At 38.6% G+C, this 26,861-nt stretch overlaps 1 protein-coding gene across 1 annotated transcript; it reads left to right on the forward strand.

Annotated features, from left to right (window-relative positions):
• The first annotated feature begins 9,413 nt into the window (after positions 1-9,413).
• Dio2 (iodothyronine deiodinase 2) lies at positions 9,414-17,890 on the forward strand. Its single transcript, XM_026401913.2, is given in 3 exon segments — positions 9,414-9,635; positions 17,295-17,865; positions 17,868-17,890. Coding segments are annotated over 3 exon segments (816 nt in total).
• The last annotated feature ends 8,971 nt before the right edge of the window (positions 17,891-26,861 follow it).

Genomic DNA, 26,861 nt, shown 5'->3' on the forward strand with positions numbered 1-26,861 from the left:
CCACGTCAGCCTAGGATCTGACTCCCTTAACAAGACTCCTAAAGCACAAGAAGTAAAATCAAGAATCAATAAACGGGATGGATTCAAATTAAAACACTTCTTCTCAGCAAAGGAAACAATTAATAATGTGAGGAGAGAACCTACAGATTGGGAAAAAATCTTTACCACATGCATCTCCAATAAAGCATTAATCTCTAGGATAAAGAACTTAAAAAACTTAACACCAAAAAAAAAAAAAAGCCCAACAATAAATAACCCAATCAATAAATGGACTAAGGAACTGAACAGACACTTTACAGAGGAAGAAATACAATTGATCAACAAATATTATGAAAAAGTTTTCAACATCTCTAGCAATTAGAGAAATGCAAATCAAAACTACTCTGAAGATTTCATCTCACTCCAGTCAGAATGGCAATCATTAAGAATACAGGCAACAATAAATGTTAGCGAGGATGTGGTGAAAAAGATACACTCATACACTGCTGGTGGGACTGCAAATTGGGTGAAACCACTATGGAAATCAGTATGGAGATTCCTCAGAAAACTGAGAATGGAACCACCATTTGACCCAGTTATTCCCCTCCTTGGTTTATACCCAAATCACTTAAAATCAGCATACTATAGTGATGCAGCCACATCAATGTTTATAGAAGCTCATTCCACAATAGCTAGACTATGGAACCAACCTAAGTGTCCCTCAATAGATGAAGGAATAAAGAAAATTTTGTAGATATACTCAATGGAATATTACTCAGCTTTAAAGAAGAGTAAAATTATGGCATTTGCCAGTAAATGGTTAACTTGGAGAACATCATGCTAAGTGAAATAAGCCAATCCTACAAAATCAAAGGTCGAATGTTTTATCTTATATATTTTCTCTAATTCACAATAAGGCAGGGACACTAGGAAAGAATAGTATTACTTTAGATTGAGGGAAGTGATGGGAGGATAGGGGAGGGGATGTGGGGATAGAAAAGATAGTAGAATGAAACAGACATTATTACTGTATGTATATATGTGACTACATGACCAATGTGATGCTGCAACATGTACACTCAGAAAAATGAGAAATTACATCCCATCTATGTATGATATATCAAAGTGCATAAATATATTCTACTGTCATGTATAACTAATTAAAACAAATTAAAATATTAAAAATAAATAAAGTAAAAAAAGAAATGAATAACTAAACAAGTAAAATATGTACCTAGATCAAATTCTTTTCTTTCTACTTTTTTATTTTTGTCTCTTTGAATAGCAGAATGTTTATTATAGTTTGGAATGATTAACCAATATGTCTTTATACTTAAACCAGAAAAAAAATTAACTCAATAAATGTTATTTGTTTAAAATACCACATGAATAAATTTGATTCTGTATTTATTTGGGTGTATAATCTTCATTAACCCCTTCTTTACTCTTGCCTCACATAGTATTGGTTAGTTCTTTCCTTTTACCTAATTGTATCTTGTTATTCTATTATACCACATTTAACACTGTGTTATCTTCTTGAGTTCACATACCTGTCTCCCTCTACTGGACTCTGAAGAATTTTTTTGAGGTCAGGGATCATGAGCTAGCATCATGACTAACTCTTTTAGGTTTCAACGAAGTTTTGTTGTTAAGTGGATGGTTTAACAAGTGTCGTTTAGTGGCTAATTCATTGGGTGATTTTGAGCTGATTTTATAACATAAACAGATATGTTAACTTTTTTTCTGATCCTGTTTTTCACATATCCCAACTTCTTACATTAGGACTACGATTTAAAAAGGGAAAATATTTGGCATACTGACTTCTAACTTCATGTCCTTTTATTGGACTAACCTTGACATTCTTTATATTTACTTAGCACCTGGTGTGCCTAAGGCAATCAAATGCTATTTATGATTGCCCTTGGCCCTCTATTCTTATTCTATCTCCCTCTATTCTTATTATGTCTATGTCCAGTCCCACCTTCCATCTTTCTCCCTTGCCTCTCCCTCCCCACACTTCTTACTAATTCCTCCTAGAAGGATCATTCTCTCATGCATGAATATAGTCTTTAGAGCTCTTTTGAGTTCTATAGTTATTTGGGGGCAGGTGTTGGGGGATGAACCCAGGGCCCCGAGCTTGCTCAGCTTGCACTTTCCCACTGAGCTACATGGGGGCCCTGAGATCCATAGTTCTAAGGTTCCATTTCTGTGTGGGAGGAATAAAATAATCTCATTAAGAGGATGAAAGCAGTACCAAAAACATTGACAGGCATTAAATTTTGTTTAGACTTCAGTTTGACAAGTGCATTGTTTGTTAAAATGTCAGTGGTTTTCCTCCTATATTTTTGAAACTTTTTTCTATTCCTTTCTGGTCCAGGAAATTTAGAAGAACAGTCGTTTTCTCGTCAGGGCTATGTGGGCAGCTTTTATTTCTTTTCTCCCTAGAATAGTGGAAGACAGAGGGAATGTTACATGGTAGATAATTTAGAGTCAAGGAACCTGCCTATCAGATTCTTCCAATCAGCTGCAGTTCTGAATTGGGTTAGGCAAAGATTCAGGCTGACTGTTGTTCTTTGGGTATAGTACCAATTCCTAATATTTATTTCCAATTACAGGCAATCTTTCCTGTTTTATACTATGTCCAAAATTTTTATCAAATTATGAAAAGCAGGTTGATAATTCATACTAGAATCTTACCTGGCTTGTAGAAACTAGTTTTTTTTTTTTTTTTTTTGAAATTTGGTGTGTCTTTTTTTTTTTTTTATTGGTCGTTCATAACATTACATAGTTCTTAATACATCATATTACACAGTTTGATTCACGTGGATTATGAACTCCCCCTTTTACCCCGGAGGGAAAGGGAGTGAGAAGGGAAATTGCATGGAAATGGAAACTAGGTTTTGTTTTTTATTTTTTTTACAAATTTTTTAATTTCTTTTTCCTGAAGCAATCTATTGACTACGATAAGTCTGAATAAACTTATCACTCAAGATGGATTTTTATTTTGGTACTTTTCAAACAAAACTCAGTTTTGTATAAATAGAATAAACATGAGAAAACATTTTAGATCCATTTTACAGGCACTAAAATAAAACTAGAAGTTTGTTTCTGGTCATCTGGGCATGTCTGACCTCAGAAGTTGATTGTGTCCTATGATTGAAGTCCATCAGAACATGACATTTCTTGATAAGAAGTGAATGCCAAATTGCTGAGTGAGCTATTATTATTTACCATTTTCCAGGAAGCAACACAGATATTTACTCTGAGCTGTTTGAGGTCTTAGATTTGTGTATCCTTTAGTCCATTACTGATATGAAAATCATTAATTGTATTGGTTTTATTTTGGGAAGGCAGATTTAGAATCTTTAAAAAACATGACAGAAAATTCCTCTGAGAAATCAAACTGTGACTATTCAGGAATTTGTTTATACATCTATTTTGAAAATAATCATTTAGCTAAGTGGTTATATCTTGATCAAAGACTCCTCATGTCCATCTAATAAATGAGACCAGCTTTAAAATTACATTTGAATTTCATGCATTCTATTTTTTCTTTGGAAGTCACACTAATTCTTTTCTGCCATGCCTTAGAAAAGCACGATGCACTTAATCTGATAAAAAAAATTAGTCTTTAAAATTGAAATGGCAAGAGAACTATCATTTGTGCATGTGGTATTCTGTCATTAGCCCAGTGCATGGTTTTATAAATGTGTTATATAGAAACCTATTCTAAACCATTATCTTAATGGCACCATACACTGAGAGGGGTTCGGAGAGATTATCTTATTAGCCCTCCTCTCTACCTTGAGATACCTTGATAACATTTTCATAACCTCCCTTTGTAACAGACCACATTGCACAATCATCCTCATTGCAGGTGTTTTACCAAACATGAAGTTTCCATGCTACAGTTAATTCTATTAGCTTCGCCATCTCCACTGAAGTTGGAAGAGAACATCTAGTTTATTTCCTCTGTACATTAGTTTCTACAGATTCTTAAGAGAGGAGGTGTGGCATCCTTTGCTTTTATTAAGAATAACCTATGCCATTACCTCTGGAATGGCATGAGCCAGCATGTATCTTAATATATTTTGTCATGCTCTGTGTTCGTAGACTCAGCATATAAGTTAAGTCATGCATTAGTGACTTTTTAAGGGCGGCTGTAAAGCCATTTATAAAGAATGACCTACTTTATTTTAAAACTGAACATCATCTGGTGGTTTCCTATGAGCTATGGAATGAAATAAGGTAAAGGAAAAGTTGTTCCAAAATTGATAACCATTTTTGACCAGTTTCCTTTGGTTTACTGTATTGGGTCAAAGATGTAGGGAGAAGGAAGAGATTTGAGTCATATCTTCAGAAAAAAAAAAATGCGTCCAGTTGTTCATTCTGAGGTTTCTTTGTCTGGAAAGAAAGTACCAGGTAGAACATTACAGAATCCTCTTCTGCTCCATTTTCCAGCAACCTCCTTGTCCCCATGCATTCCAACTCTGGTGTCTCTAGAGGTTAATAAATTATTTTCAAACTAACACTCGAGAGAGCCTGATGGCACCTGGACAGGTGTGGGGAGCTAGGGGGTGAGGAGTGGCCATCAATTTTGATCTAAACCAGGTCAATGGCAGATGAAAGCTCTTGTCTCCTAACAGCTGTTCAGTGGCCTTTGTGAAATGAAGTGGTGCCCGCCACCCAGGCTCTGGACAGTTCTCTTCCTCACAGAAAGGCTCACCACAACTGGCACCAATGGGCTCTCTTGCAGGCCGCCTCCACCAGCAATTGGTTGCATCTTTCCTCTTTCTTCTTCCTTTCCATCTTTATTTCCCCTTCTCTCTTCATCCGCCCCCACCACCCTCTTTTTTTTTTCCCCCTTCCTCTGCTTACCAGTAGGTGGCCTGGAAAAAGAGCAGCCACAGTTCCTGAGGGAAGAATGCAATAATACTGGGATTGTGCCCTCTGCCAGCGCCTGCCTGCCAGGAGCTCCAGAAGGGCTGTGGGGAGAGAGCTCCTGCCTCCCACAGAGCCCGCCTTCTCTGCCTCAGCCCCAAGTGGCTTTGCTCAAGGTGTGTCAGCGTTTACTCTGGGATTGTGTGTTTTATCCATTGAGCTTCTCCTTTCACCACAAGGCAGGGAACACGGCTGTGTTTGCAGAATGGATGGGCCCACGGGGAATTTGGAGTGATTCAGTAGTTGTGGTATAAACCTTTCATCACAACTCCCTCTCAGGCACAATCAGGACAAACAAGAGGCAGAAGGTTGTACAGTTTGTGATTCTTTTCTCTGATAAGAGCTGCACTAGCTTGCAGGGTATGTCCAGTAACCACGCCTGCCTGTCTTTTCCAGACATTTTAGGAGTTAAAATTATTGTATTTATTCTACAAAGTTTTTTATAAAGTAAAAATGAAACACCAATTTTTTTTTCTTATGCATTGGAGAATCATTTGAGTGAGAAGGAATAAAATGATATGGAACTAAGACTGTTTGAAAAAGCACAGAATGAACAGAATTCTTTGGATGCTCTTTGGCTCTTTTACATATAAAGGTGGGAGCTGCCATGTTGGAAACTTTCAAGTCTGCATTTCCTCAGTCTTACTTTAAGACTCAGGAAGTAAGTAGACTAGAGAAAAACTCACCATTTATTACTTTTGCACCTGAAGGAGGCAATGGTAGAATATGATATTTTCTTATTAAGAGGAAAAAAAATGATTCTACAAATCTAAAGCATTTTTGCCCTGGGCTGTCTCTTTTAGGCATTTCAAACCAGTGTACATCATTATAGGGGGAAATACAACCAGCCTGCCACATGTTGGCTTGTGTTTAGGTCATTACAACGTAGATGACTGAGGACACTTACATGATCAAGAAGATATCCGAACCTGTTAAATGGTCATATGAAATGTAAACAAGGAATTTGGGTTGGGGCAATGTTGAACAGGTGTTTAATAAAACAGGTGTTAAATCCTTTGCATTTTAGAACATAAGATTACCAATGGACTCCTTTTGGTAAGAGCAACGACAAGGACCCATAAGACAGTTAAAAGAGAAAAATTTGGTGTAGAATTTGGGAAAATATCCCATACCCAGTTGATTCTCCAACCATGCTCAGCCACTTTTTGTTACCTTATGATTATTTTGTTATTGAGTATAAAATTACTTGAAAATCAAAGTGCTAAATAATATTAATAATTAGGACAAGCAACTGTGAACCACATATAAAATGAGAATTAACTTTGCAGAACTATAATTTCCAAGGTTGGACAGACAGATTGTTTGGTAGAAGAGTGACTTCCAATTTTGTGATTCAGTTATTAATTTGTTCAGAAAAAAAAAATGATAGAAGAAATCTGAGAAATGACATGACCTGGTTGGCCATGTGCCTATTTGCTCTCACATTTTTTACAGCTGCCTTTCAACACTTCTGGGGAAAAAGGAAAAAAAAATAAAAACGAAAAACAGGAAAGGAAAAAACATCATCCATCAGCATCATAATTCTGACTTACAACCATTTATAGTTTGGATGTGCTTGGAACTTTGCATTTAAAAAAGAAAGCCTTTTCTGATTTCCCCACTAATTCTTCTTAGTTTGCCACTTCCAATCATATCTCAGTCAAGGGAGGCAGAATTTGGTTTACAACGGATGAAGTTTCTACCTCAGAGGAGCATTGGCTGAATTCAAACAAAGTGGAATGACTGAGAGGGGTGAGATTCTCAGGCTTGGGCAGTGAGAGGAAGAGTCATTTCCTGAGCCCACACCTCCTTCTGTCATTGTTGGCTGAGACTTGGTCTGGCACCCACATGTAGCTTTCCCATCTATACTACTTCAAATACCATGTTGTCACCACCTCCTCTTTGTCCTTTCTTTTCTTCCATAAAGACATTGAGAAGTTTAAGAATAAATATATGTTATATACGTAATATTCTTTTGTTAATAATGTATGCAGATCCTAGGACGAAATTTTCTCTGTAGTTTCTAACTTTTTTCTAACCTCTGAAGTCTTCTCTATAAACTTAGTTCCTGGGATGGAGATCCAAAATACATAGTGGGCCAAACAGGACAGAAACGAAGGAGTCAGGCTGTAGGGAGTGGTGAGGGTTGTGTCACTGGGAAAGGCCACGCACAATTCCAGGACACCCCGCTTCTTTTCATATTGTATGTGAATGGCGCCCCCTAGTGTGGAGCAAAGCAGAGGCCCTCCACATGCCTGATGTATTCATTCATTTAGAACATCCTCATTGAACATTGTTCTAAGTGCTGAAGAGGTAACAAAGAACAAAGCAGACAAGAATCCCTGGTCTCAGACTACCTAAAGGCATCTTCTTTGATTATTTTTTTAAAAAGGAAAAAAGCACCCTGCCAACCAAACAAAATGCTTCTAGATACAGACTTTTGCCCCTGAGCCCACCTATTGATGACCTCTGCTCTAGGCTTTTACATTATTCCTGTGATCTTGCAGGTTTTAGCCACAGGGACAAAATACAGCAATGCATTGACCACAGGTTTGCCTCCAGTGCTTAGCTCATGCTTACTAAGAGCTCTATGCAGTAGAAAACTCAAAGATAATTTTCAATTAAAGTTTCACATTCCATCCTAGTGTCTGTACTTGCCACTCCTTCTTCCAAGGAAACATTTCTTAGGTAAGAGGGGAAGAAAAACTAAATAGGGTGGGAATGATGGCATGGTGCTAAAGCATTAGCTGTTCAAGTAACTGTCCTAGAGACCAGTGGAGAGGCAAGTCATTGAGGTCAATGTGGCGCCTTGCACCTATCCAGAGTTTCTCTAAACATCTATGCATTTTATTTTTTTCAAGCCCAAAGGAAGGTTTCCTAAAGCTTCAGGTCTCTTAGGGGTTATACTAACAGAAGCAGGAAAGTACTGAATTGAAAAGAGCTTTCTTACCAATCATTCATTTCTCAGCCTATGGCATCTGAGTGCCATCCAATGGAAAGTTTTAATTTCATCTTCATGGAAGCAAAATAAAGCTCAGAGAAGATCGGGTCACCTAGCTCTTTCTGTGTCTAAAAGAGTTGTGTGTGTGTGTGTGTGTGTGTGTGTGTGTGTGTGTCATTGGAAGCTTCAGTAAAACTAAAAAGAAAACTTGTATTAAGTTTCCTCAAGAAGCTTTAGAGAAATGCTGTGATGGTACTCAAATAGTATAAAAGTCTTCTCACAACCCACTTTGCATTTTCTTAAATAAGATCATGACTCAAAAATATTTAAAGGACCTAGGTCACACATATAATGAAGAACAGAGTGATGGTATAAAGGTGTAAAGAGCATATACCATTTCTCTAAAGAAATGGTGCAAAAAGCATCTGGACTTAGTCTTTCTCTTTTCTACCTGTCTGCCAGGATCCTTTCTTTCCAAAACCCCTAATCAATTAATAATGATAATCATAGGAGAGATTGTTACCACTTTAATTTACACATTATATTAAACGACTCTGCCCTGAGTATGAAAGCATTTCTTGAAAGCTGTCAAAGGTATAATTTTTTCTCTCTCTCTTTAAATCACAAAGCAAAATTCCAGTGTCTCTCCCCAACCCCTTCTTAAAAAAAAAAAAAAAAGTTGTCGAGTTTTGCTTTTCTATTCACTGCAGTCTGGCCAAAGTAAAGCCCTCTTTCTCAATGACGTCAAGATCTTTAGCAAGATTAGGCTTTCATTTCTCTATTGCAGCAATTAGCCAGGGAATGTATAAAAGGCTTCAGGGAGCCTCGCTGGGCGCAGAGAGAGGCGTTTTTGCACCACATACAGATAGCAGGAAGGAAAAGCCAGAGGAGTGAGGAAAAGAAGAGCCAGGTCTTCTCGCTCCTGGGGAAGGGAGAGAGTGAGACAGGCTGGGAAAAGCAGAAGAAGAGAAAGTTGTGTGTAAAACGGAGTAAAGAAAGAAAAAGAAAGAAAGAAACCACCCTTAAAGCACATTAAAAAAAAAAAAAAAAAAAAAAACTCTGGCAATTCAAGAAAGAAACAGGCTACGTTTAAAGAACATAGAGACAATGAAAAGCTAAAGAAAAATTTTGCAGTCTCTGCCACAGTCTCATAGGTACTTGGAAATGAAAGTAGAGCTGCCTGTCTTTAACGGACTCTGACAGGGGTAACTGGATTAGGGACGGGTATGCCAGTTTCTTTTTTTTTTTTTTTTTAAACATCTTAAATCCTGAAAAAAAAAAAAAAAAAAAAAAAGGCAGCAGCTCCGAATTGAATGAATTGATGGGCACACTCCAACTGCTGGGCTGGAGAGACTGAACTTGGTCTTGCCATTTCTGCTTCTTTGAAAGAGGAGACAACTTGGGCTTCTTTTTAATTTAGTTTTTCTCCTTCTCCCCCCACCCCCCACCTTCCCCTTACCTCCCCCACCCCCCCCATCACCACCCCCCTTTTAAATAAGAGGGTGAAGGGGAACCAGAGCGCACAAGGGGACTGACTCAGGAGGCAGAGAAGATGGGTATCCTCAGCGTAGACTTGCTGATCACACTGCAAATTCTGCCAGTTTTTTTCTCCAACTGCCTCTTCCTGGCGCTCTATGACTCGGTCATTCTGCTCAAGCACGTGGTGTTGCTGTTGAGCCGCTCCAAGTCCACTCGCGGAGAGTGGCGGCGCATGCTGACCTCAGAGGGACTGCGCTGCGTCTGGAAGAGCTTCCTCCTGGATGCCTACAAACAGGTGAGCTGACCCCAGAGGGCTCCTCTTTAGGTCAACCAGGCAGGGGGGGCTAGAATGTTGGGGGCTGGAGGCCAAGGGGGCATGGGGATGAGAGCTGTGAACTTGTATCTGGGGACCTGCCTGGTGGTTCTGTGAGGGGTGCTGTGAGGTTGAGTGAGCCTCTACCTTTACTTTCTACACCTGTTGCACAGGTTTGATTTGGGAGTGACAGATGTTAAGCCCTCAGGACTCTGTATGACCTAATAACGAGTCTTTTAAATAAAGGTTCTTATTATCTTGCTGTGATTCTGGAGTAGAGGATTTTGAGCCCCTAGAATAACTTCAGGTAAAGTCAGAAAATGTTGGGGGAGGGGAGATGCTGCGTTTGTTAGGCTCTTATAAAAGCAGGAATTTTGATGCTTTGCTTGATAGGAGGTGCACTTAGGAAAGACACTTCAAAACTGTCAGAGAATTGACATCAAAATATTCCTGGTAAGTGAGACTGAGCATCACAGCAGCTTTGTTTCTGGTAGGGGTGAGAGTTAATAAGAGCAAGTCTGGGATTTCTGAGTCCCTAGTTACTGGCTATCAGTTTGTGAAAGAGAGATCTGCAAAGTGCCTGTCAGGAATCCAGACTTTGTAAGGGAAACCAAATTTACTTTGTTTCTCCAAGTAAAAACATAGTGTGGTCAGAGCTGATGGATCTGCTTGAGTATACCTCCTTCTGCCTTGAGCTTTAGAGCTTTAGTGGCCTGCCTTATCTCTGAGAGTGTTGTCTCCAGCTACTTTTGAAAAACCAGAGCTGAATTCTGGTGTGCGTGAATGCTTGGAGATATTGGTGGAACATTTTCAACTGAGATCTTAAGGGGCAAAGCGGAATGCTTGGTCACCTGGCCTTTGTCAGTTTGCTCTCATCCCCTACCCTCTGGGTTTAGGAAGAGATAATTCATTTGGCAAAACATTGTTACCAGAGGAGACTCTCCTGGTTTTCCCCAACAGTATTGGGGGATGTTGTAGAAGACATCAGGATCAGGAGTCTGTGAGGAATATTGAAGCCAGGTGTTCAACGCAGTGGCACATGTAAAGCAAACAGAACCTCAGAAACAGAGACAGCAATAATAGAGGGGAAAGGGAATGAGTCCTCTGTAAATAAACACTAAATAAATAAAGCTCTGCACCAGGAAAATAGAAGAAGCAAAGAAGTCAGGGCAGGGTTGTTCCACTGAAAACTCAAATGTACAAGAGAAGAATATCTGTTGTGAATTAGGGAATTTTCACTGTAACACATGTCTTTTGTTATTGAGGTCACCTGCAGAGGGTTTGCATTTATTGCCCTAAAGACAGGTGAATAGTAAGAACTCTTATTAGTAAATGTCAATTCTTTGATGCAAATAGGAATGGATGCTCAAAGTCCTAATAGTAAAATCTCATTTATATCATGTATGTGGAGGCAGATGAAAAATGTGGGCAAGTAGGTGCTGAAATGATCAGATACAAATGTACATATTGAATGTGAAACTTTTATCTTCTGCTCTACATAAAGGCAGGGAATTTGGAGAAGGATGAGTACACAGGCATATGAAATATTATTAATTAGGAAGTTCCCTCATCTGCCTCTGTATTATGCATGTCTTAGCTGATAACATGGAAATGTCAGAGTCTTGATCTCCTTATATTAAAGTCTTGCTTTTTGGAAATACAATCAACTTTTGCTTATAAAAGAAAAAAAATAACTTCTTGGGAGAATTTCACTTGTGTGCATATATGTCTAATATAAATGTCATCTCTTCATTATATCAACTCTAGGAGCTATAATGTTAATCACACTTACCAAGTTTTCCCCCTACTAAGCAGCTTAGTGAGATAGAAATGGGAAAGTAAACAAATGCTTCCATAATAAATTTGATTATTTATATTTTAACTAATGTACAGTGTTCTGTTGTGTTGTCATATGTCATTATCCACGTTCTAGGAAATTGGAAAGGCTGAATAATTTGCTTATTCTTTTGGCATGTGGTTGGCATCTTCCTCTTCTGTCATTCTTTGTCTCTACCTACTGATTTATTACTGGCCAAGTTCATGACTGAAGTTATTAGGCTTTTAATGATTCATGTCATCGTTACCATGTACAGAAGCAACCCCAGGAACCAACTATCCAGAGATAAGACTGGACTGGGTGTGTAATGAATGGAAACACTGAGGCACAGCTTGAACTGAGTTTTAGTATTTTTCTGGCTTCAAGTATGACTGGGGTAGTGGTTGCTGCATTGGCTTTTGAGGGTCACTCAGAACCTCTCCAACAGGTTGAGTTACTTCACGGAATGCTGTTGCCATCTGTGCTACTGTCTTTGGGCGTGGCTGTTTCTAGAGGCCCTGGAGGAGGCTCTGCCTGAGATGGCATCACAGTATTTCCCAACTTTGACTTGCATTATTGTGAGGCTACCACCCCAGAAGCAGAGATTTCTAGAATGAGGGGCGTGTCCATGTGGGATACAATTAGACATATCCTTTTCTAGCTTTCATTCTCCCAAGTGGGGGAATGTCAGATACGTAGGAAGATATTTAGAGAAATTATATGAAAAGTATGATCCTGTGTTTTACCCACACCAGAGGCAGCACGGATATAATTAAAAAAGGGGGGGGGGAACAAAATTAAATTTAGTAGAACACTTGTTTATTAAAATACTGAAAGATTTAAAGTTAAATTGGATTGGTAAGAGGGGATTCTGTACAAAAGTTTGATTGAAAAGTCAGTCTATAGAAACTCATGAGAGACTCTGAAGTCAGTAAGAGATGTTTGTTATTTAAGTTTCTTGAGTCGGTGTCATTGCATCTGAACACTGGATCCTTGTGTTGGTGTGCAAAGACTCAGAAAACACAACCAATAAGCAAACTTTCCTGTCTGGGAGTCCGGCTCTTGCCTAAATGAAGTGTAAAAGTCAATACACAGTATGGATGCTGACAAGCAGTTCAGTTTCTGCACGGTTAATATTGCAGCGATACAGAAAACATATTCATTTGAACCTGTAATTTGGGTTCTGAAAGGGTCTCTTTAACATTCTCCTCCTCCTCTTCATTCACCTCCAGCCTTTTGACACAAGTTCCTACAATGGAAAATGGCTCCTTTAAGAGAGAGACTGTCCCCCAAATATCACAAAGAAGGCCACAGCCAGGGCTTGTCCATCATTTGGCTAACTCACTGGGACATGCCAGGGCTCACAGCTGCTTTTTCTAGGTACAAATGAAAGAATTGGCGAAGACGGGCACTGAGGTTAGAAGGAGTAGGTAGTTTGTTCTTCAGCCTGACTTATCTGGCCAATCTGAAGGCAAGTGGTTAAATCTCTGCTTGATGGTTGCTTGATCATGTTTCCAAGGCTGCTGATGTAGCCTGATGATTATATCAAAGATTTTGAGAACTTCCTGGTGTTAATAAAGCCAGTTCCAGGACTTTGGATAGCTAGGAGTATGTGTAAATATTCTGCCACGCACCCATCCCCCATTTGTAAGATTCACTTTTCTTTTTGTCATGAGACTATGTGGATAGTTTATGCAAAATCCTTTCTCTGGAAAGCAAAGCAAAGCAAAACAAAGAAACAAGAAGAAGAAGAAGAAAAAAACACCAAGGTTAGTGGTATATGCTCTGTTTCTGCTCTCACTGGATGAATGGTTCTTTCTTCCCCTTGCCCTGCATTTTACAGTCCAGAAGCAGCATCCTCTTCCCTTATGCCCTGAATGGTGTCAGTAAAAGGAATCCCAACATCAAGGGAATCATATGTTTATACTTGCTATGTATTTATGCTCATGTTCACACTCACAAACACGTCCCTTGCAGCCCCTGAACTTGGGCCAGAGATCCCTCTGTTGTAAACATGCAAATTGCCTTTGTTGGTGTTGTTCATGTTGCTTGCAAAAGCATAAGAAAGGACAACTGTACTAGGTGCAGATGAGAGAGATAAAAGTCAGTGATGACGATATCACATTTTACGTATGTCCTTTCTGATCCTTGTGAAATAAAGGGATCCTTTGGGAACATCGGAACTTCAAGACCAATTAGTGGAAATGATGCTTCTTGTGTTTGGGCATTAAATACTGGGCAGGGTTCTCTTTAGAGTGGCTAATGCTGGCAGGGAAAGAGGTACCGACCTAATTACTCTTCCGCAAGAGTAAAAAATGCCTTTTGAATGCCTCTTTGGCAAATATGTCTCATTAAGGACAAAAACCAAACACAAACCCTCTAAGAAGGAGAAATTAAGATGATAGGTAACTTGTGGCCAGGAGACTTTCTGTGCCACTGTGGGAAATTAAAACAAAGTTTGGGAGTACCAGGGGATAACTTGTTTTTGTTGAGCTTCTTTCCTGCAGCCTTAATGTTATTATGGGACCAACTTTATTTTCTTCATCATCTTGGCTCCGTGTCAAGGAATGCTTTCCTCCTGGGGAGAGCAAAGAATTCTCCACCGTGGAAGACGATGGTGATTCTCCAATTCCATCTCAGCAGGGTTGTTAACCAAGCAAACCAAGAAATTCTGCATTGGAAACTTTGGTCTAATAGGAATTTAATTTTCATGGCAATCAAACCCAGAGATGAGAATGAACAGTAATGTCCTTTGAAAAGGTTTTTGTTTTGTTTAGAGCAAACTGAAATCTCTTCTTCTTTATTTTAGCTAAGTTGTCCTCTATCGGGTTTTAGCAAAGATGGACAGTTTATGATTAGTTATATGATGCTTGCAAAAGCAGACCATGGGTCAATTAATATTTGGACTTAGGGATCACAGGTGTCTGTTTTTCCTTCTTAGCATTATTAATAGCATTAATCATACCTATGCATAATCTCTTACCTGGTCACCTTCATGAATGAGAATATCTGTGCATTTATGACATTCTAGCCTATAGTTGAATCCTGTGGCGGCTCAACACAATAAAGAAGATTAGCCACATTTGTTCTCTTCACTAACCAGCTGAGATAATCAAGAGCAAATCAACAACATCAGGTGTTGATTGTGGCAGTAATCTACAGGAGGTCTCTGGGATTCATATTTCTCAATTTATCTGCCTCAGTGAGTTTATCCATCACCCAAATGTGATTATTTCACTGTGGGTCAAGTTTATTATTAAGTGTAAAATTCCTCACTGATCCAGGATTTGATAATCCATTCAACAAAAATTTTAAAACGTGTGCATCCTAGCCTAAGAAAATGCTAAATTCCCCTCCCCAAAGAGCATCACGTGTTTGGTAACTTTCCTAATTTTTAACTTTAGAGTGACAGTGTTGTACTTGTCCTAGATTTTCTAAGGCATACTAGTCAAATTTGGAAAGACTTCTTTGGATGAATTGTCCGTTCCAAGAAGAGAAGTGTGCATTAACTTTCTAAGAAAATTAACTGCAGGTAACAAGAGATCACCTGTGACCAAAGCATCAAATTAGATTATTCAGTTGAATAATCAGGAATAACACAAGGATCAACAGGTCTGCTTAGGTGAGAGGGGGTCAGAGGCCCTTTTATCGAGACCACACAATTGTTTGTAGGTCTCACCAGTGACTCCAAAATGCAGGGGGATGTTTTCACTCTCCCCCAAACCTAATAGTCAATAGTGCAGAGATTATTTTTCTCCTGTGTGAAGGTTGCTTACTTAATCAGACATCTCTATAGTGATATGAATGCATTTAGGTTGTCTTATCACAGTATGTTGAGGAGCACAGCACATACTGTTCTGTTGAAAGCAACCCTTCTAGAATAATTACTAGTATCTTAGTAGAAAAGATCTAATGAGAAGGTGTTGGGGATGCCGGTCACCACCTGCATCTACAAAAAAATAACCCATAGAACCCATAGATTAAAAAGGGTTTAAAATCTTTAAAATATGTATCTTTAAGTGTGAAGTATATTTTAGTACATCAAAGACTAGCATAGTTCACCTGAAATAATCCAGTTAAAGGTGGCTTCTCAGATTCCCCCATCTAGAGTCATTTGCGGATTAGCCAAGAAAATTAATATAATAATTTCCCACCGGTAGTGACTGAACCCAGATGTGTTTGTTTAAATCACAGCAACAGCTTTCTTGTCTGAGGAGAAAGATGATTATTTTAATAATTCTTTTAGGAAACAAATAGTACCTGTTTCAAACCTGCCCTGCTAGGAGTTTTGAGAAGGGAGAGAAAGAACTTCTTTTCTTTCTCTAGTGTTGAAATGAGTTATGCATTAACATTGGATAGAAGCCACTGAATAAAAGCCTGGGTGTTTTTTAATCAGTTTGGATTGTTGCATCTTAAACAATTCACTTCTAAGTGACTTCAGTCAGCAGCAGCGTTATGTGTGGCTGTATTTATATGAGGGGAAATAAGTCGATCCAGTTGGAAGTGTTTTGTAATATTAAAGATAGTGTGTAAGAATCAATTTTACTGCCATCAGCTCTCCCTAATGTTATTGGCTTTGATTAAACCATTCTAGGGAAAGATCCAATTGTGTTAATTCAAACTGAAGTAATTGGCTCTTTTATGTTGCCTGCTTTTTATTATCAATTTACAGATCTAAAGGCCACAAACTTTCTTTTATTATTCAGTGTTCAACTGTTTTAACCACGTGCAACTGTTTTAACATGGCACGGATATCTGACTATACTTCTTTCGCCTGGAAATTCTATCATTCAGAGGAGCTTGTTGATAAATTATACTATAGAAAAACGTATGGTTTGTGACTTCCTAGGTAAAGTGGGGGGAAACAAATAAACAAACAAAAACACATGTAAAATGAGAAATTAACCAACAGTAGGATTATGTTTTTTGTTTTTAGTGAAAATTATAAGGTTCTAGTCATAAGAACCATACCGAAGCAGTAACAGGGAAAGACTCGAGGGAGGCATCATGCTGGGGAGGAGCCCCAATCTCTTCTCAGGATTATTTATTTACTTATTTATTTTAAACAAAAGACTTCCCAAGAAAAGTGTTATTCTCTTTCAGAGGGTACACTGATAATGCAGTAGGGTAGCTGATAATGCAATATACACTCACGCAGAGCTTTCAAGTGCTCTTTTCCTTATATCATCCTCTAATAACTGTATGAGGAAGACAGGCGCTATTATCTCAGTTCTATAGATGGGAAATGGCTGCAGAGTTTGGGTCAGTGGTCCTTGTTGTCAGTGATGGGTTCCAGACTTTCTGGCTCTGGCCAGGATTGGAGCCCATTTGTGTTATCGTACATTGGTTGAGATTAAAAAAGCTTAGTACCATAGGTGAAAACTTAGGTGATGCTTGAGTATTTTATAATTCAAAAAGAGGCAGTAGATCCCAAGACCCTGATAATGTGTCTTGAAGGAGACCATTTGCTTCCAACTTTGAAAATGAAGTCAATTAATCACTTGTTTGCTAAGTATTGACAGCAAAGTAAGGCTAGTAAAGAATACCAACCTCAACTTAATTATGAAAAGAGGTAACTGCAGTGTCTTCCAAGATGAAAAGAATTACTATACAAACGAGAAAGATCCTTATTCTCTTGGCCATCCTTTATGTCACCTGTCATGCCTCCTTTTTCCTCAAATCAATACACATTTGCCCACAGCCTCTGAAGGAAATTCCACTTTCTATTAGGGTCAATTGTATCAGAGTCAGTTTTATTAGAGTGAATTGAAGCAGCAATGTGTTTAATATGGAATTCTTTCTTTCTCTTATGCCTTCACCACTAGGTGAAGTTGGGTGAAGACGCCCCCAATTCCAGTGTGGTGCATGTGTCCAGTCCTGAAGGCGGTAACCATGGTGGAAGTGGCGCCCAGGAGAAGACCTCGGATGGAGCAGAATGCCACCTTCTTGACTTTGCCAGTCCCGAGCGCCCACTGGTGGTCAACTTTGGCTCAGCCACTTGACCTCCTTTCACTAGCCAGCTCCCTGCCTTCAGCAAACTGGTGGAAGAGTTTTCATCAGTGGCGGACTTCCTGTTGGTCTACATTGATGAGGCTCATCCTTCAGATGGTTGGGCGGTGCCTGGGGACTCCTCTTTGTCTTTTGAGGTGAAGAAGCACCGGAATCAGGAAGAGCGATGTGCAGCGGCCCAGCAGCTTCTGGAGCGTTTCTCCTTGCCGCCCCAGTGCCGGGTTGTGGCTGACCGCATGGACAACAATGCCAATGTAGCTTACGGGGTAGCCTTTGAACGTGTGTGCATTGTGCAGAGACAGAAGATTGCTTATCTAGGAGGAAAGGGCCCCTTCTGCTACAACCTTCAAGAAGTCCGGCATTGGCTGGAGAAGAATTTCAGCAAGAGATGAATTCTAGATTAGCTGGTTAAAGGTATGATTGTAATGGAGCTTATTATTTTTTAAAAAGATATTATATAAAGGAGAGGAAACCAAGAACGGAATCCACTGTTTCAACTGAGGCACATTGCCTCACCGAAAGACAGGACAGGCGTTTACCTGTCAGAAGAACATAAACCTCTAACATCCCAGTACTTCTTTAACTACTCAAATGTCATTGGGCTAAATAGTAGCCCTGTTACCTCTCTCCTTGGGGAGAACCCCTGAGTGAAAAGATCCAAGTGGGGAAGGAAGAAATTCTGAGTTCAGTGGGTGTTCATTCTTCCTTGAGAAAGAAGTGGTATTGCTGATGCAAGTAGAACCCAAGGGTTACCTGAATAATTACTGTGTTAGGGAAGCTATTATCCATGTAAAGGTAAAGTCTGTCACCTAGGCTTTAGATAGCATGGGTAGAGCTCAACTGGAAAGTTCCCAAATACTGACTTATAATGCATCCTTGAACTCGGGTCACGTGGTCAAGGCCATTTTGTTTCATGTGTTAGAGTAGGTGCTAGCCAAAGCGTTTCCTGCCAGGTGTATTTGTAGAATCTGCACGTTTAGAATGACCATCTGAAATTTGAGGGTTACCTTCTAGGCAGATGGAGACAACTGGAAGAAAATCAAAGTACCAGCTAGGAAAGAGAGGAGGCAGATATATTAGAAGACTTCACAGAGTTTCACCTTGAAACTTACAAAGGGAGAACTAATTTGTTAGCCCCCCAAACATAGAAACTTTATAAAGACAGAAAAGGAAAAAATTTATCTAAAAATAGCATAGAGAAAACATGTGAAAACAAGATATTTATCATATATTTCTATGTTGAGGGTGAAAAGGGGATTGAAAGGAAAAAAAACCCAGATGCTTAAATAAGTGTGCTATTGAGGACTTTTTTTTGTATAATAATTACTTTATGAAACATGCATATGGTGTATATGTTTCAGTGGGTGAATTATACTTCATGATACCTGTCCAGGGAAACCCCAGTGGGTCTGATGGTGCTGGGCTGTTATTCCCAGTTCCTGCACTTATAACGTGGCTCTACTCATTCCTAGTCTCAGTTTACAGAGGATGGCCCAGCTGAAGGCATTGGGGGCAGTACCCTGGCCATTCAGCTACAGCCGTGTTTTCCTCCCAAAGTAGGTGAACTACAGTGAATTAAAGGTGAAAATGATCATTCTTTCTTCAGTTGCAAAATTGGAGAAAGTTTAATTCCTATCAATAATTTTGGAATCACTCATACAAGGCTACCCTTAGTATCAGGGAATTGGATAAAATGGGTTTTCTATTGACATTTGAATTTCAGTTTGTTCTTTAGTCCCCATAGCTGAAGTTCAGTAATCTAAGTTCCCAAGAGCACATACTTGTAATTATATATATCTTGTTTCCCTTTAAGATTAAAAACAGTATAGTTTTATACATAAGTAATATCTAAAGATTGTAATCTCCCCAAAAAATAGACAACAATTTTGTGCCATATTTTTTTATTTTAAAAAATTTGAGTATATTATCAAACCACAGTATATAGTTTAAAGGCACTAACGTTCTTATGTCCATTTCTTTAATAGCTGTATCATAAAATAAAGCTAATAGGAAAAGATAATCAGAACTTGAACGTATCTTCTTAAACTAGTTGCCTGAAATGAGAAAAAAAGTGGGAAACTGGGTGTGCAGGAACCTAAAGTATTTAAAGAAAAACTGGAGCAAGAAATCAGTCCTATCACAAGCTGGTATATTGTTTAGATATTAAAGCTCCATTGTGACACAATTATTTTTTTACAACATCTAAACTTTCCAATGTTTTAAGTTCTACCAACGAAGACCCACAAGCAAACAAAGCAAAATTTGAAAATGAGATGTTATCTCATGAATTGCTGTAAAATCATACTGAGGCTCGATGGTTTCAGATTCCGCCATTGTTAAATTCTACAGTCAACCTTATCGGTAGCCCCCATTGATTTTTGTCTTCAAAATGGTGTTGAGATTTATGTGGTGCCCAGCAAAGTAAAATGACAAATTGGTAGCAGCACACCCACATCGCTGTCCTTAAACTTCCCCTTTGTTCTAAGTATGCGGATAATGGAACAGGATGTCAGAGAAGCTGGTGGGGGGATGAGATTTGGCTAACACAGTGCTAGTCATCTGGGGAAAAGGATGTTGGAAAAATCACCCATTTGTGCTCTATTTATAAAGAAAGAAGGTTTTGTGTGTGTGTGTATGTGGGCATGCAGACAATTCTTCTCCCAGAGGGAACTCTGAAGGAGAAATGAAGCAGAGGAAGTAAACATACAAAGGTATAAGCTGATTGTTAGGGAGACAGACATGTTCAGTAGAACATGGAAGAGGTACCAGAAGAAAGGCAGTTGAAGGGCCAATGGAGAAAGTGGATTGACAAAGCTCAGGAATCCTACAATATGTAGAATGGCTTGGTCTTATCAGTGTTTTGATAAGCCTGTAATTATGTAACCTATTTATCTCAACATAAACTTTTATGATATCCTATGATGTATCTTTTGTAAAATTAAGAAGAACTCGTTTGAGGAAAACCAGTGCTTAGCTGATATGCTCAAAGAAATGATTAGATTGTTGATATCCACCATGACGTGTTTTATAATGTATGCTCCTTTTTTGAAAATTGATAGTTGTAATTCTCACAAGGAAAAATATATATATATATAGAACTCTGAGTTCTTTCTCTTAGCACCTAACCTCCACCCAACCCCCACTCATAGACTGTGTTTACATGGAACTATCACTTCAGCCTCTTAAGCTGAGTGAGCTTGTCTAGTATTGAAATAGTTCCCAAGAAATTTTAGATATTATCATAACATCTGGATTTACTCAAACATTTACTGTTTGGACTATCCAAAACTGACTTTGTTACTTAGAGAAAATATTAGTGGCATTTACAATGGCTTTCTTGAATGGGCATGAATGAAATGCCTGCACAATAATCTAAAAGTATTTTCTACAGCTATGAAAGTGTGACTGACCTTCTTAGAGGCAAACTAGTCACGTTCTTGCTTTGTGTAGCTAAAGTGGCAGCCATTTAACCTAAGTGACTTCTGTCTTCACATTTTGGATCTTTAATCCCGTGTCTTTAATCCTATGTCTCATTCATAGAATGTGTCCCTGATTTTTGAAATATCAACTCCAAATTTAGTTAAATTCTTACCCCATTAACCAAGAGATGTGTATTCTCTGATCAGGGAGGGAAGAAAAACCTATTGTCTTTCATTTTGACTGAGTATATTTCACTGCTAGGGCTTTTGAATAACAACTATGAAACATAGCGAGGTTATATGTAGGGGCTGCCTTGCTGCCTAAAATACCAGAGTGGCAGGTTAAAGACAACATTAATGGCTTTGGGAAAATTCTCAGGTGGATACAAGGTGCCCTTGGCATGCCCTAAAGCCTATTCCCACAGCAAGAGGAATTTGCTGATTTTTAGGACTTCCAATTCTGAATATCATAAGAGAATGAACCTGGACATTTGTTCCATCTGACTTCTGACTGAAGGTTTGGAAAATACGTTTAATTAGAACCCCCTGGCTATTGCAAAGAGGAACATGTAGACACTACGTCTGCTCCATCTGAGGATTAATGGAAACCTAACATTCAGAGGTTTTCACAACATGTGCAATGTCATGTCTCTGAGAAGTGGAGATCAAACAATAAGTCTTTTAATTCTAGGAGCTTTTCAAGAAATGATGCTGTCAAAAATCAGAACTTACAAGTATATTTAATTATATCCCAACTTCCTCCTTTGCCTTCAACCTTGGAGCCAAACCCATTGTTCATGTGAACTTGCAAAACATCAACTGCTGTTTGCTAATGGTGCTATCTTAGTCCTGTCCTGAAGCCCTCCTTGAAAGGAAGGAACTGAGCTGGGTAAGGGAGGAAAGTTGTGCACTGGATAAGAACCAGCCTCTGAGGGTTTGGTCTGCTGAGGAGGAAAGATTTGAAAAGAAAGTTCTTAGGGTTGGAGGAAGGCTGCTGAGTGCCCCTGAGTGACTAGGATGAGCAAAGCACTGGGCTACTTCCTAAAGCCCTGTGTTCCAGATTGCACCAGAAACAAGGTCTCAGGCTGGACAGACCCAGCTCTGTTCCAAGCGGAGTCTGAACCGCAGAGAGCGAGCGCACAGGTATCCAAACAAGACTTCTCATGCCAGTCAGGGCCGCCTGCCCATCTTGGGCAGCAGCACCAGAGCTCCAGGGAGTTTATTTAATATTTACTGGAGACTTCGGAGACCCAGCAGATGTTTAATGAAGTCACTATTTTGGCTCGAACTGCCCTCCCCCCTCCACCTCGGGGGCAGGGGGAAAAAAAGCAAACAGGTAAACATATAAATGAAAGAAGCCCACAGAGAGGGATGGGAAATAAATAAAATTCTCTCAAGACTTGTCCAGCCCATGTTGCTGGTCAGTGTGGTTTTTATGTGTTAGGATTGGGGGATGTGGAGACATGAGTATCCAGTACTTTATAACCAAAGCAATTACAAGATATTGGGTAGGGAATGTTGGCCAGTTCTGTTTAGTTTTGCATCACATTATCACTGGACTCCCTAGCCCAAGCAATCGGGCACCCGAAGAGGGAGACAGAGATGTGCAGAGTTGACCAGTGTGCGAATGATAACTACTGACGAAAGAGTCCTTGACTCAGTTAGTGGTTGGATGTGGTCACATTAGTTTGCCTCTCCCCATCTCTGTCTCCCCAGCAAGGAGAATACTCGGGACACGATGCTGAGAGTCCTGGGTAACTGTGGTGAGAATGTATGTGTGTATATCTCTGCTGCTCTGTTGCAGAAAAAGAAGTGCTTTGGACACTATCAGTAGAAAGAGTGTTATTATATTGGTGCCGAGTGGTATGTGTGCTTTTACAATTTGTTCTTGTATTTTAATAAACTTTGAATAAAACAATAGAGTTACTCTTTGGTTCTATTTATTTTTAAATTACTTTCTAGACCTTGCCTCAGGCTGGAACACATTCACGGTTGACAAGGAAAAGAGAATCCATCACTCCAATATTTATTCCTTGGTATTCGTGGGCAAAGGAGCCAGCGATGCCAGATTATTTTAATCTCATGCTGTGTGCCAGAGTCTTCAAGGAAATCAAGACAAGTTAAAAGAAAACCTTCAGTTACTTTCCATATTTATGAACAAGACACACACAGGATTCATGGAACGGGGCCCGTTTAAGAAACTGGAACAAACTTTGTTAAACTCACATCACAGGTTTTCTAAGTGTGATAAATGAACTTCCCAGGAAGCCGGTTGAAGCAACACAGACAAAAACACACACACACACGTCATGTATACACAGATATTATTTTTTATGTGGTTGGCAGTGTAGTGATGTATAATAAAAACATTTAAACACATTTATAGTAAGCATTTTCCACTATGAGAAGGTGTAATGACATGAATGACAAATGGAGGCAGTGGCTTGTTAATAACAAGGGATATGTTTGTAACATGGTTAAATATGGGACTTTTGTACCTTAAAATGGTTGACTTCGCTAAAGTCTTAGTATCTCCCAAGACTCTGAGCTTGCACGTGACTTTTTACACAAAAATTTCATGAACATCTGAAGCATCTTACAAAATATTCTAGAATTTTAATACAATATCAAAATACCATTACTTTGACAATTGTTTGTTGAATTTCCATTTTTTGCTGGGCCCTGTACTAGGCCCAATATCATTGCAAAAGCAGTATAGCTAAACTCTTACAGACACAAGTCCCTAAAGAATTTATGAACAAGATTAGGTAGAGGGGAGATTGTCAGATTAGGTAGAGGGGAATAAAGGGAGGGGAGGGGCTATGGAGGTAGAATAGTAGAATGAATCAGACACTATTCCCTATGTACATATCTAACTATACAATTGGTGGGATTCTACATCATGGACAACCAGAAGAATGAGAAATTATACTCCGTATGTATATGATGTATCAAAGTGCATTCTACTGTCACATATAGTTAATGAGAACAACAGCAACAACAAAAACTCTAGAACTCAATCTTAAAAAATGTAGAATTTATTGGATGATAGAACCAAGCCCTGCAAATGATTGGGATGAATCTTTCCCCAGGAACAGCTGGGTCCAGGGTCTTTGAGCCGTTCAGTAGTAGATCTTTTGTCTCTGCTATTTAGTTACTCTCTGATTTTTCTCTCAGACCAGTTTCTCCTTACGTTGGGTGGCCTGGCTCAGGGTAAGCTGCTCATTTATGTGCGAGCTATAACCCTTTTCCCAGGAAAGCACTTGAACTGGACCAACTGATATAATCTCCCCACTCTGTTGTCATGCATACAGGTAGGGTTTGTTATGAAAGCAACAAGGGCTGGTAACATTCAAAGGTATCAGACATTAACTTAGTGATTTTTGTGTGTGTGTTTAAAGAAATAGACTATGATTTTACAGTAGCGATGTTGAAAGGAAGGTACAATATAGAACATCCCATATATCTCCTGTCCTAGACATGTATAATCTCCCTTATGATCAATATCCCTTGTCACAGTGGTAAATTTGTTATAATCAATGAACCTACTTCGACACATATCACTCAAAGTCTGTAATTAATGTTAGAGTTCACTCTTGGTTTTGTGCATTCTATGTGTTTTGACAAATGTATAATGATACGTTATTTTAGCACCGCAAGCACAACATTTTCATTGCCCTTAAAACGCTGTGTTCTACCTATTCATTCCTCTCCACCCTCACCCCTGGCAACACTGACTTTTTAAAAATTGCTTCATAGTCTGACCTTTTCCCAAATGTCATATATTTGGAATTATCCAGCACCTACCCCATTCAGATTGACTTCTTTTACATAAAAGTAGGCATTTAAAGGTCCCCCGTGTCTTTTCATGGTTTGATAGCTTTTCTTTCCATGATGAATATTATCCTATTTTCTGAATGTATCACAGTTTATTTATCCATTCACCTACTGAAGGACATCTTGGTTGCTTCCCAGTTTTGGTAATAAGGAAGAAAGCTGCTATAAACACCCATGTGCCAGTCGTGATGTAGATGTAAACTTTTTGACTTTAGGTACATACCAAGGAGTGCAATTGCTGGATTGTACGGTAAGAGTCATGTTAGTTGTGTAAGATGTTGGCAAACTGTCTTCCAGATGCTGTCCATGCTCATCAGCATTGGTGTTGTCTGTGTCTTTTTGCTTATTTTACCTCCTGTACCATTTTGCATTCCCATCAGCAACAAATGAGCGTTCCTGATGCTTCGTGTTCTTGTCAGCATTTGGTGGTGTCAGTTTGTCTATTTATTATTTCTAAGTGTTATTTTTATACTTTGGAAGACAATTCTTTATCAGGTATTTCTCTTGCAAATATTTTCTCCCAGTCCTTGTATTTTCTTCTCACTCTTTTGACATTGTCTTTTACACAGAGGAAATTTTTAATTTTAGTGTTCAGTTTATCAATCATTTCTTTCATGGGTCATGCCTTCAGTGTTGGAACTAAAATGTTATTACTACATGTAAGATCATGTAATTTTTTCTTCTATGTTATTTTCTATGAGTTTTATGTTTTGTATTTTATATTTAGGTCTGTGATCTAACTTGAGTTTACTATAGTGAAGGGTGTAAGGTTTGTAATTCTTTTTCTTTCTCTCTCTCTCTCTCTCTCTCTCTCTTTCACAAATGGTTATCAGTTGTTCCAGCATAATTTGAAAAGACGATCTTTGTTTCATGGTTTTTCTTTTGCTCCTTGGTCAAAAAGACTAACATACTTGGGCTGGGTTGTAGCTCAGTAGTAGATTACTTGCCTCACACGCATGAGACCCTGGGTTCAATCTTCAGCACCACATTAAAAAAAAAATAAACAAATAAAGATATTTTTTTAAAAAAGACTGATATACTATATTTCTGTGGGTCTATTTCTAGGCCTTCTATTTACCTGCTTCTCACAATAACTGTTTTGTGTACTGTAGCTTCCCACTAAGACTTGAGAACATGTAAGGTAAGTCTTTTGACTCTATACATCTATTTCAGTGTTGTATTGGCTTTTGTGGGTATTTTGCCTCCTCATATAAATTTCAGAATTAGTTTGGTGATACACAAAAAATAACTTGCTGGGATTTTGATTAGGATTGTAACAACTCTGTAAAACATTGGGAAAAAATGGACATCTTGATAATATTGGGTCTTTCTTTTCAGATTCATGAAATCTCTCTTTTAATTGAGTTCTTTGATATATTTTATCGGAGTTTTGTAGCTTTCCTCATATGGAACTTATTTTACTGTAGTTGCATCTGTATTTAATTTGGGGGGCCTGCTGATGTAATGATATTGTATTGACAAAGAGTGGCAAGGTGGGACATTCTTGTCTTGTTCCTGTTCATAGTGGAAAAGCTCTAAGTTTCCCAACATTAAGTTCAATGTTGGCTGCAGGATTTTTGCAATTTTCCTTAACAAGTTGAGGAAGTAACAATTCATTCCTAGTTTACTGTTTTTTTTTTTAAATAATTTTTATCATGAATGGGGGTTGGATTTTGTCAAATGCCTTTTCTGCTTCTGAAAAAAATAAAAATGTGATTTTTTTAGCCTGTTAATGTGATGGATTATATTATTATTTTTTGAATATTGAACCAGACTTCAGCCTTTCATAACTGGGATAAACCACATTTGGGATGCTGTTAAATTTTTCTTATAGGCTGCTGAATTTTTTTAAATACCTTTTTTTTTAAAAAAAAATTAGGTGTAGATGGACACAACACAATACCTTTATTTTTATGTGGTGCTGAGGATTGAACCTGGGCCCCACCCATAATAGGCGAGTACTCTACTGCTGAGCCACAATCCCAGCCCCTAGGCTGGTGAATTTAATTGGGTAAAGTCTTGTTGAGGATTTTTTTTTTTTTTTACTTATATTCAAAGAGATATTGGTTTAAGGTTTTCTTCCAATGTCTTTGGTCATATAATTAATTAGGAGGTTTCTCTCCCCTT

Source organism: Urocitellus parryii, chromosome 6 (genome assembly GCF_045843805.1).
Source record: "Urocitellus parryii isolate mUroPar1 chromosome 6, mUroPar1.hap1, whole genome shotgun sequence".
NCBI classification, from domain to species: Eukaryota; Metazoa; Chordata; class Mammalia; order Rodentia; family Sciuridae; genus Urocitellus; species Urocitellus parryii.